Source organism: Eptatretus burgeri, chromosome 2 (genome assembly GCF_056783735.1).
Source record: "Eptatretus burgeri isolate ZD-2024b chromosome 2, Ebu_testis_v1, whole genome shotgun sequence".
Classification (NCBI taxonomy): Eukaryota; Metazoa; Chordata; class Myxini; order Myxiniformes; family Myxinidae; genus Eptatretus; species Eptatretus burgeri.
The window spans coordinates 45008895-45021468 of NC_140962.1; the positions used below are offsets into that span (position 1 = coordinate 45008895).

The following is a 12574-nucleotide window of genomic DNA, read 5'->3' on the forward strand; positions in this document are numbered from 1 at the left end:
TGTTAATCCTCTTCTGGTCCAACACACTGATGTTCGGAGTGGAAAATAAAATTCTTACTTTTCTCCTTGTCATTCACGCTAATCGTCCTGATCGATTGTCTGCTCTCTCTCTCTCTCTCTCTCTCTCTCTCTCTCTCTCTCTCTCTCTCTCTCTCTCTCTCTCTCTGCATCTGTTTCCTGCATGGCCTGGTAAAATAAGTACGTGCATTAAAACTTGGCAAGATATTGGACATGTATTGTACATCCGGGTTCGTCCTCCTTGGTGCTGCGATCTGGTCGCGTGGTCCTGTTGTAGGTCGGGTTGGAATGTGGGTGGAGCGAGTCTGTCTCAGTGAAGACTGTGCGATGGAGCATGTCTGTGGTCGAGCGATTAGTGTGTCCTCGAGGTTCAATGTTCTGGGCATGTTGTGGATTATTTGTGGTCCACACTGTCTTCGTTTTTGGAGTTTGCACCAACCACTTTCTGCTTTTTGGATCAAGTGGTGGTACTGACCAGGAAGTTTTAATGTTTCTTCTGTTAATCCGTCATTCTGTGCTTTAGCATGCCAAGATTCCAAAATTAGTCGGTGGTGTTTGCTTGGCGTGACGTCCAGAATGTGTGTGTTGCTTCCATCATAACCGTGACCAGAGCGTACGCAATGACGTGCTATGGCTGATTGTGAGGCCTTTCTCAGCCTTGTATCTCTGGTATGTCCATTTAGCCTTAGTGTAAATTTCTTCCCGTTTCCCCTACATAAGTTGTGCCACACTCTCATACCGTGCAATATACCACATCTGATCTGTCCCCAAATGGTATTTTATCTTTAAATTTAATGATGGCATGATAAATGGTGTCGAGCGGTTTGTATACCACCGGTATTTGTGCACTGCGTATGATTTTGCCAATTTTCTCTGATAATACTGGGTAACATGGTAAAACACCAAAACCACGCTCGTCTTCTTTTCCTTCTTCCTCCTCCTCTCTGTTACCTACGCCACCGAAGGTGAAGGAGGTTATGTTTTCATCTCTTTCTGTCTATTTGTCTGTCTGTCTGTTTGTTTGTGTGCAGGATATCTCAAAAAGTTGTGGACAGATCCGGATGAAATTTTGTGGACAGGTTGGTTTGGTGTGTGACAAGGACGAACTGATTAGATTTTGGTGAAGATCCAGATCCGGATCCGGCTAGTAGAATTTTTAAAGTGCTTCTTCACCATTGAGAGTTTGGGCCAAAAACGATATATAGCACGATATCTCAAAAAGTTGTGGACGGATTCAGACGAAACTTGGTGGACACTTTGGGTGTGTGACCAGGAAGAACTGATTCAATTTTGGTGGATCTGAATCCAGATCTGGATACGAGAATCATTTAATTTTTAAAGTGATCATTCATCATTGAGGGATAGGGCCAAAAACAATGTAGTACTGCATAGCATGACATTTCAAAAATGTAATGGGCCCGATATGTTCTCGTGGATCAGGCGTTGCGTGGCGGAGGTTTCATAAAATCATAAACGGAATGATTCATAAATGATGAATCCCGACTGATACATGATCAGATTACATGTAAGGGGTCGAAGGTCTTGAATCCCTTCGGTCTGCATTAACACGTTCTTAAAACAATATACTCTCGTTAAAAAAAAAAAAATTGGCTGCCGTGTTTGTTCAGGAAAAGGCTGTACGTGATATCTCGTTAGCAAGAAGGGCTTCTTAAATCGTTTTGGTCGAAATGAAATCGTTCATACATGGTCGATTCTGACCGATATGAGATCGGAGGATATTTTACCATCAATTTCATGCTTGGCCTCAAAAGTCTAATTAGAACGCTAATTAACGCTAATCAGGGCAGTTTTTAAACCCCTTCGGTTTACGTTTTTATGATGCATATTCTTGAACAGGATGCCGAGATCTATCATGTGGTGAGAACTATATCCTTGCGCAGGAAACTCTAATAGAGACCGATTTTGGTGCCCCTTTTCAAGGCACCAGGACCCCTCGAGTCTACCTCGGGACACGCAAGAATCCACATTATTGCATTCGACCATCATCATCTATACTCTGGATAGGTCAAACCTTTTGTGCTCGGGAATCTAATTAAAAGTCGGTGGGCTCTCGGACTAACAAGCGGTTGCAGAAAAAAAAAAGAGAGAAAATCAGCATGGACGGACGGATGGAAGGACAGACGGACAATCCGAACTGCCCTAATGCCTCCGGCGATTTCATCGGAGGCATCAAAAGGTGCAAAAAAACCGACCCCCTTAACTAAAGAGCGAACAGCTTGCTTCCAATCAGCAAGGTGATAGAATCCATCATTACAGTTGATATGAAATCATTATTTTTCTCCAATGACTTAATTTCAGATCATCAATTTGAATTCAAACCAGGTCACACGACCTTGGACATGTTGTATTCACTCTCCCAACAATGGATAGAGGCCCTCAATGTCAGACATGAGATCAGGACCATCTCCCTCTCCACATATCTTGAACTTTCAAGATAGTCTGACATCATGCCTTGCTCCCCAAAATCTCTGCCTCTGGAATCCAAGGCCAACTCCAAACTTGTGTTGCTGACTTACTCTGCCCTCATTCTTTCATCTCCTTTCCCTGTCAAGGCTGGAGTGCAACAAGGCGGTGTTCATAATCTTCATCAATGATCTCTCTAACTCTCTGCAAATTCATCTTTATCTCTTTGCTGATGATGACTCCACCCTTTGCCATGACATCACTCATCCTTCAGAAAGACAGGCACAGCAGCTTCTTCCCTCTTCACACATTGTTTAAATAACAAGCTGATCAAACACTTGGAATATGTCTTTCAATCCCAGTCTGGTAAATGCTCCCATTTACTTTCTTAACAATCCTCTTGAAGAAGTTCAGCAACTCAAACTCTTGAGTCTCACTAGCAGCCACTGGATCATACTCGCAATACTGTACTCGCATGCTCTGCCTATGGTCGTGGCATGATTAATAATGTCTGCATTTGAACAAACAATAGAGACACGAGTAAAAGTAAATTAAAGCACACAAGAAAAGGTAAATAAAACAAAAAGGATTCTTAAGATGACAACAATTAAACTTCCAACATAAATATCCTTCAAAAAAAAAAAAATGAAAGAACAAAAAAAAAAAAAACAACGAATCAATAAACATTTCTGCTTACACAGTGAGCTGCGATTCTTGAGTCATTCCTTCAATCATCTGTGTCTCATCATCCTCCTCTTCTTCCTCCTCATCATCCTCATCCTCTTCTTCTTCACTGCTATCTGACTGCTCTGAAGATGAGGAATACTCAGTAACCTTACGTGGGTGTGTAGCAGGACGGCCGCTCGACTCTTCAATGGCACGAAGCTCGCGTGCAAGAGACGCCAGATCTGAATCCTGAATCAAATAAGCAATGATAGATGCATGACCGATTTCCAATGGTATGTTACAATCTTAAATCACTATATGGACAACTGTTATAGTAATGGACAACTGTATTTGTTCAAATACAAATATTATGAGCCAGGTGCATCAAGATGGGAATTACAATGAAAGCTTAAACTCTTTAAAAAGGACATTTTCCACACTGAAAATGAACTATGTCTCACCGCAGGTCGCTGGGGTCTCTGCGAGTCTTCAGGACGTCCAAGGCGAGGACTTTCATGGAGTCGTGCAGGACCATCAATTTGAGTTGGAACTGCACAATGATTTTTGTCAGACAATACTTTTTCTTTTGTTTCAAATCAGAACCTGTGATTAAACTTAATATGTGCTTTAAAATATTGATTATAATATATCCCTCAAGCTCAAATGGAAATTAGAATTGGAGATCTGTGTGTACCCATCAGTTATCAATGTTACAAAAGATAGTTTCTCAAAACACTTGTTTAATTGGAGACAATTCATGTTGATTTTTAACAAGGCTCAAGGTGAAATACATCAAATGTTTGGTGGTCTACAACATACATCAATCTTGATGGAAATATACGACAGAGAAGTAAATATGAAGTACAGGACAATGATGGAAATTAATGAAGAGACAGGGATCACACGAATGCAAAAAGGAGGTGATGCAATAACGTGGAGTTTCAGAAAAAAAGGTTTTTCCTAAAAGGTTTCAGAAAAGGACAGGCAGGGAAGAAAGGAATGGGACATCAAACTCCAGAGAAGGTAGGCAAGGAGAGAGAATACAACATGCATGCATGCGCACACACACACACACACACACCTGTATTGTGGTCACGCTCACTCGAACCAGAATGTGATCCAGGCTGTGAGATAGGAGTGCTGCTACTGCTACTACTGCTGCCGTTGCTACTGCTGGTGCTCGCACCTTGGGCTGTGACAACCGCTGGACCCGATGCAGGCCCAGTCCATTCCTTCTCCCAACCTGGTTCACCTCGCCTCAGTTCTGGAGAGCTTCAAACAAAAAAAATGTGGCCAAAGAACCTTGCATTTGGAAAACAAAATTACATGCAAAATATATTCCGCTGCGACACATTTTGCTCATCATCATGTTATTTTCAGGCTGGATCATCAAAACGCAACCAACATTGGTTTTGTAACAGACTGTAAACACCAATATTGTACTGGCTCACTGTTGCAGGAAAAAAATGTCACTTACAAAGCTAGCTGATGCAAGAAGGCATGTCATGGAGATCACTCTCCAAGGAGATCTCCAAGCCAAGCCATGCCTTGCATCAAACAATGCAAGACAATGCTTGGAGATCACTTTTTCCAAATTGCCAGTTTTAGAAATCTCACCTTTTGGCTACTTTAATTAACTGTCACACTGAACATTAAAGAACGAGTAGAAAATTTTAACTTTGGTAAGCTAAATACAACAAAGCGCTCGGATACAAATGATTTTAAAAGTATCAATGACACATCATTAAACTTGATACCACAAAACCAAAACAAAACTGATTAAAACCAACGAGTTGAGACATTCAGCTTAATTAAAATCCACTCGGAGAGCTCAACTCCCACCCCCTCCAACTAAATACAAATAAATATCTTCTTTTTAAAAAATATTCACACTTTAGCAGTGGTGGTACCACAAATGTGTGTCCTCTTGCAGCCATTGCCACACACGTTCTAATCATCATGCATCGCTTGCCATGCAAACCAAAAGGTTTTCAATAAAGGCAGTTAGGAAAAAAAGAGTGTGCAATAATCTCCCTGCATCCATTATCTCAGCCTCCTCACTTCAATCTTTCAAACGCCCTGTCCATCATTACCTCATCCGGTCATCCATGAACATTCACGACCTCTTCTACACATGCCGATTCCTTTCCATTCATCACTCTGTTCCTCTCAGGGATATTGCGACTCATTTTTGTGTTTATCCTCCTTTCCTCCTTGTGTATTGTCACCCCTGCCCATACCCATTGGTAAGCTGTGAACCTGCTGCCCATTTTAATTTTGCTCCTCCATCCTCTTAGACTCTTCCATGGAAAAAGAAAACAAGAAAGCTGTGATTGAATTTGTGTATTGCAGAGAGAAAATTATGTAAATGTCACAATTGTAAGACTGGATAATAAACATCCGATAAGTTCTGAGTGGCTGTCATGGATGACAGTACAAGCAGCCACCCTGTAAGTATCCTTTATGGAGTTATTCACACCAATTCTAAAGGCCCAGTCACACCTTGACGTTTTAGCCAGCTTATGCCGATTTTTGAAAAATTTGTGTAAAACGCTGGTACACGTCGAATACGTTATGGGTACGTTTTGTATATGTTAAGACCACGCTGAAAAACACTGCCATAAGTGGTAGTACGCTGGCTTTAAACCTTGAACTTTTGGGTTTTCCTCAAATTTTTTCATGCTTGAAATTTTACGACGTATGCCGGCGTATGACTCACACGTTCCGCTACGCTGGCCATAAGTTGTAGGCACGTTATGCGATCGTTGACACACGTTGAAACACGTTACTTGTAAGTTACTCATAAGTCGAAACACGTCGAGGTAATGTTTAGCGTACCCGAAACTTATTTCTAACCTATGAGTAACGTTTTGTAAGAACGCTACACAAACGTTGTTCACACTTTGCAACACGTTACTTGAAAGTACTACTACTACTACTACTACCAACATCGACATCACAAAATTCTCTTGAACTACTACTACTACTACTACTACTAATAACATCGACATCATTAAATTCTCTCGAACTACCACTACTAACACTACTACCAACATCTACATCACTAAATTCTCCAGAACTACTACTACTGCTACTACTACAACTACCATCGACATCACTAAATTCTCTCGAACTACTACTATGACTAATAACATCAACATCACTAAATTCTCTCGAACTACTACAACTACTAACATCGACATCACTAAATTCTCTCGAACTACTACTACTACTACCAACATTGACATCACTAAATTCTCTCAAACTACTACTACTGCTACTAATAATAACATCGACATCACTAAATTCTCTCAAACTACTACTACTATTACTACTGCTACTGCTACTGCCACTGCTACTGACATTGACATCTACTCAACATGGAGTCTGGAACACTGACGGGTTCCTCTTGTGAAGCCCATTTGTATATACCAATTCCCCTAAGCGCTGCCAATACGCCATTATACGGTAGCTGTAAGTTAGAAACATGTTCAGTAAGTTCTGTGGTCGTCCGGAAGACGTCAATCAAATTCGTCTATGTACGCCAATGTGCGTTTGAGATACATTACACATAGGTTCTAAGCACGCTACTCATAGGTTCAAAAGCATGCCACTAATAGGTTCAAAGCACGTTACTCGTAGGTTAAAAATTAAGTTTCGAGTATGCTAAACATTACCTCGACGTGTTTCGACTTGTGAGTAACTTACAAGTAACGTGTGGCCGACGTGTGTAAACGATTGCGGAGCGTGCCGAGAACTTATGCCAGCGTATGCGGAACTTGTGAGCCATACGTCGAGTACGTCGTAAAATTTTCAGCATGCTTGAAATTTCACGACGTACTCGACGTACGACGTAATATGCCAGAGTACTTCATTGTTTTTCATTGTGCTCCTAACGTATACACAACTTACCCATACCGTATTCGACGTGTCCCAGCGTTTTAGACACATTTTTCATAGGTCGGCATACGCTGGCGAAATCGTCAAGGTGTGACTGCGATGTTGACACTTCCAATTTTCAGGCGGTTATGATTTAAATCGGCGAGCGGCAGCTTTCTAACAGAGAACGCCACGAGTTCGTCGGCGATACGTGCAGCGCACTATGACTAAGTTAAACTATCGTTGGGCATAGGTTGTGAACGCCGACAACAGGCTAAGCATTTGTTGGTATAAGTTATCTTTGACACAACGAAACGTTCTGTGACCATTACTAATACGTTATGCATACGACCAACACGTTATGAATACGACCAAAACTTAAAAAAAAAAACCTCAAAACTTCAGCGTACGCCAACGTTTTACGTGCATTTTTATACGTTGCCATTCCTGGCTAAAACGTCAAGGTGTGACTGGGCTTTAAAGTAAGTGTCATACTAATTTATAGGAGATGTAAATGTAACAATTACACTAATACAGTACCACATAAGTTTCATCAAACCACTGCAATACTTACCGAGATATGGACCGGAAACAAAAAAATTTCATGGATGGACAGAAAAATTAGGGCAGCTCAGCCGGAGGCTATGTGGGTCATGGATTTTTATACTACAAAACATGCGCCGAGCATGATTGCACAAATGAGTGCTGAAAACATGTTATGTGCACTTCTGATTGACCACAAAAAAATACAAAGCTGTTGAAAAGGAAGAGCGCATGAAAAGGGGAAGAAAAAAGTGAGCTACGAAGAAAGAGCAAGCAAAATAAAGGGAGGTTAACATTCTGATGAACAATGAATGCCCACCTGCCCTGCAGAGAGGAAAGGGCTGGGCGAGTAGCTCCATTAGATGGTGCTTCACGACGAGACATGGCAGGAGAACGAGATGTTGTTCGAGGAGGCACCTGCATGAAGTAGAAAAGAGGTAGGAAAAAAAAAAAGCAGAAATTGTCCAACTAAGTAAAACAAGGATACAAAAACAAAGATGGAGAAAGACTACCCTGTAGTTTGATGTGATCAAAGCACATTAGCTCAGGATGCTGGGATTCCAGTTTCACATCACATATAATCAGATGATTTGTCATTTTCTCCAAAGTCCTCATAATTGATGGAAAAGTATAACGATGTCTGTTAATGTGTTTGTCCTGGAGGAACAATATACAAGTTCAAGCTCCTCAAATAGCATCAGACCATTATATAAACTAGAAGGGCACTCTTCGACATCACGGCATCACCAGATATGCCTCCGCCGACATCATTACATCATGATACATACTTGTACAAAGTTTGAATTTAATCCCTGAGCCTAGATTCAAAATATTAAATAATTCTGGCTGCCAGACCATGCACCCAATTCGGTTGAAATTTAAAACACAAACTCCCCATGACTACGAGATCATAACTGTGATGTTTCACATCAATTGATGAAGCGGTTCAAGAGAAAGAATTGTTTTAAAGATTTTCATTCAATCCAATATGGCTGCCAGACCATGTGACCTATTAATTATTCGTGAACAAACTGGTGTCTCCATGGCCTGGGGAACATGTGGGTGAAGTTTCCCCTTGATCTGTCAAGCTGTTAAGGAGAAGAAGATTTTTAAAGTTATATTCTTCAAAAAATCATAGCTGCCAAACCATGTGACTTATGGCGTCATAGGTGGAGAACTTTATGTTTTTCATGGACAGGCGATCATATATGTAAAGTTTTGCCTCGATCTGTTCAGCCATTTCATAGAAGATTTTTGAAGGTTTTGATGTTAAAAACAATATGGCTGTCAAACCATGTGACTGATGAGGTCATTAATCTCCCCCCCCCCCACATACAATTTAGCCCAAGATGACCCTCAAAAATTTTCCTACTGATAGGATAAAGCGTTCAACGTATACAATTGTATCATAATTAAGCCACCTATGACATCATAATGAAGCCACCTAAGACATCATCAACAAAAAATCACTTGTATCCCATGTAGAGTACTTCACATGTGCCAAGTTTCAATTTTTTCCATGGAGCGGTTTCGGAGATACAGATGTCCAAAGTTTTTCCTTTTTTTCCAACGTAGCTGCCACATCACATGACCTATGCCATCATAATTATCATTAAAAGATTCTACATGAGTAGTCGCACCTCTGGTGAAAATTTTGTGTCAATTGGATAGTGGTTGCAGAGAAAAAAAAACTAAATTAGCAAGGATGGACTACGTGCGTACGTACATCGATGCCAATTTTCTCTGTGCGTACGGGCATACATACGTACGGATGGACAACCCGAAAACATAATGCCACTGGTGACTGTCTGTGAAGACATAAAATAGCCTAAGTGAGCTGAAGGTCATCTCTTGAGGTTGTAGTCCAGACCTCTGATGAATTCAAAAGCTGGGAAATGGAGGAGGAGATCCTTTCAGAAGATTTTGTGGCCCAAGGGCCCAAATTTGAAAAAGAAAACAAAAAAAGTTTGAACTGAGATTCAAACCCATGCTGATTCGATTTCTTGGTCACGAAAGTTACAGGGCGAGATTTGGGGGAACACCCCTGGGAGCAACCCTGATCCGAAATCGAAAAATCTAAGCCTGAGCCATCCTGCGAGCTATCGAGTAGGAGGGCCGTACTGAGTTTCAGAGCAATCGGTCGGTAAATAGGGAACGATCAGGGATCCTAAGTTTGAGGGGGATAACCACCTGGGAGCCCCCATGATCTCAAATCAAAAAATTGAAGCCCGAGCGATTGTGTGAGCTACTGTCTTGTACTCATTGGTCAAGTTTCAGGACAACCAGCCAAGTGATAAGGGAGGAGTAGGAAAAATATCAAAAAGTTAATGGACTACTGGACGGATGCACAGATGGACATCAGGACCCATTTTATAAAGTCATCTCTTAGAGATCGAGAGGATATGACCAAAAAGGAAATTATAGTCAGGTCAGGTATGGGAGCATGCGCCAGCACAGCGTGTCGCTGCTCCTTTTCTAGTGCGTGTTGACTAACTACTATACATGTGCGTGCCGACACACCTAATCATATATTTATATACATATATACACGTTCGTGTACATGCACATGTATGCATTGCTGTCTTTCTTTCACCAGTCCAAAGGAATTTTTTCAAAAAAAAGCTAAAGCATCAACTCAGAGACATAATTGACTTTGTCCATCCTCTTCAATGATGGTCCATAATCATCTTTGTCCATCATCTTCTTTATCCACAGAGAGACTCACTGCTGAATCATTAAAAATATGATCATTGCTGGATCGACAATTGCAGATTTTGGAGGGAAGACTCATGACGACATGCTTACCATTATGGTATTCAAAAGATGATAGCTTTTTGTTGATAAAACATGATGTAGTAAAAGCATTGTTACAGATCTGAACTAAGGGGTAAATGAGGCATAGTTTCGAAAAGTTATTTCATAGTGCATGTTCGTTCAAGTGTGATGGAGTTACTGCAATTAAAGAGATAGTGTCGAGTAGTGCTTTGTGAGCTCTTGTCAAATTGTATGTTTTGAAGCTCCCATGAAATCACCGCCTCACCACAACTCCCCACCCACATTCTCAGATTTTCCACGATGTTTGCATCCATATATGACGTGTTCCTTGCAGCAAGCAGCTAATTGGTGCAGCCCCCGGCGTGGTCGCTGGGGCGAGCGGAAGGGTGTCAGACATGCTGGGTGGTACCATATGACGCCATGTCTGGGTAACACCCAATCAGCGTATACCACGCGTGAGCGTATACTAGCAGACCGCACGGGGGTAAACAAAGAGGACAGCACAGCTTCTGGGTGAGCAGATTCTCGGTGACTTCATCTTCGCGAGAGAGCTTCTCAGTCCTGATTTTTCTGGCAGCCTTTGGTGCTACAACGTGCTCTTTGGTGATCTCACGCAGCAATCTGGTATGTCTGTGTCTGTCTCTGTCTCTGTCTCTGTCTCTGTCTCTGTCTCTGTCTCTGTCTCTGTCTCTGTCTCTGTCTCTGTCTCTGTCTCTCTCTCTCTCTCTCTCTCTCTCTCTCTCTCTCTCTCTCTCTCTCTCTCTCTCTCTCTCTCTGTCTCTCTCTCTCTCTCTCTCTCTCTCTCTCTCTCTCTCTCTCTCTCTCTCTCTCTCTCTCTCTCTCTCTCTCTCTCTCTGTCTCTCTCTCTCCAGCTGGCATGCGAAGCTCGCAGCGGAATGTACGCAGTGAAGGACAAGCCGGCCGAGAGTTTCCGAGAGCGCAGGGGTATTTATTTCAGCATTCATTGAACACCGCCTGTTTCATGATCACATGTGTTGTGTTCTTTCCTTCCCTGCCACATTTTGTTAATATATCCTGTTTGTTAATAAAAAAAACCTGTGTGGTCATCGGGACATGGGAACTCAACAGTTCATGTGTCATTATTTACTTTTAACGATGAGCATCGATGCATCAGGAAGAAGATAATTGGTTTTGGGTCATTTATTGGCACAATTAGGCTGCTCATGGTCACTTGAGGGTTGCAATTCCACAGCGTTTCTGCATTTCAGAAAAGGAAATGGCATCACTCTCTTCAAATGGCGAATGCATGGATGGACCTATGATTACACATACAGGCGACTGTGATGGGGCATGACATGTGGGAGACGTACTGTTGCTGTATCGATCGTGGATTCTGTGAAGTTGGTTATGGCATGATAGGGGAGGGGAAAGAGTTAAATATTCCGCTATTTCCATGAGGTCCAAAAAAAAAAAAAGGTTATAAAAGGAGATAAAAGCCCTTGCTCAATAGAGAATTGGCAGAGTCGGGCAGTGGGGTCCATGCATTGAAAATGCCTGTAAAAGAGAATTGGTGACAAAAGCTCGGCTCAGCTATTCCTGTTGGCGAATTCAACGCAGTCATAGGTTTTAACCACTGAATCGAGCCCAAAATTAAAGGGCAGAAGAGGAGATCTCTTGGCCCCTTCCCACCTGGTGGCACGACTGTTGTCCAAGTCCCACAACCATTACGGTTGGCAGCAATGTGATACCAAATCCGGTTTGTCAAGATATGAGTGAAAACAAACGATGCTATCGGTTGTATCCCAGATAGCCTCCATTTAGAAGTCAACTCACTGCACAGTGCCATTGACAAAGAATTGTGACAGGATGACAAGAGTAGGTGCAGCTGTAATAACTAATAATTAAGGATATTTTGATGAGCAGAGATTGTAAAAAGTGCTCGGAAAACATATTGTCGTGTCCGAGTGTCCGTTAACATGGAATTTCTCAGAGCCGGGATCTTTCCTCTCGAGGGATGGTCAAAGTGTTTGTTTTTTTAAAGGCGCTGCATTCGATAATTACTATTCTTTACCATTCCCCAAGGTTTCCCAAATGAGCCGAAACGAAAGGATATATTTTATCATTAAAGCACAGGGAAGATGGTCGACAAGACGTTATAATAACCAAAACAAACCAAATGAGTCAAAAGACACAAAAAAAAAGAGCATGGGAATATGCAAACAGCTTGGCAAGGAGCCGTGGTTGATACAGTGATCTCTCCTCTGATTTGCTATCACTCTGGAAGATGTTCTCGCTCAGAGTGTCCTCT

The 12574-nt window shown here is 41.8% G+C and overlaps 1 protein-coding gene across 9 annotated transcripts in view; it reads right to left on the reverse strand.

The window, feature by feature from the left end:
• LOC147031950 (TRAF2 and NCK-interacting protein kinase-like) overlaps positions 1–12574 on the reverse strand; it is a 219144-nt gene that overhangs the window by 36689 nt on the left and 169881 nt on the right. For all 9 annotated transcript variants that reach the window (XM_085869193.1, XM_085869192.1, XM_085869191.1 and 6 more), the window contains 4 exons: positions 7850–7947; positions 4190–4380; positions 3570–3658; positions 3140–3357 (listed from right to left, as the gene is read on the reverse strand). In XM_085869193.1, coding sequence (XP_085725319.1) covers positions 3140–3357; positions 3570–3658; positions 4190–4380; positions 7850–7947 — 596 coding nt within the window. The remainder of the gene's footprint in view (positions 1–3139; positions 3358–3569; positions 3659–4189; positions 4381–7849; positions 7948–12574) is intronic.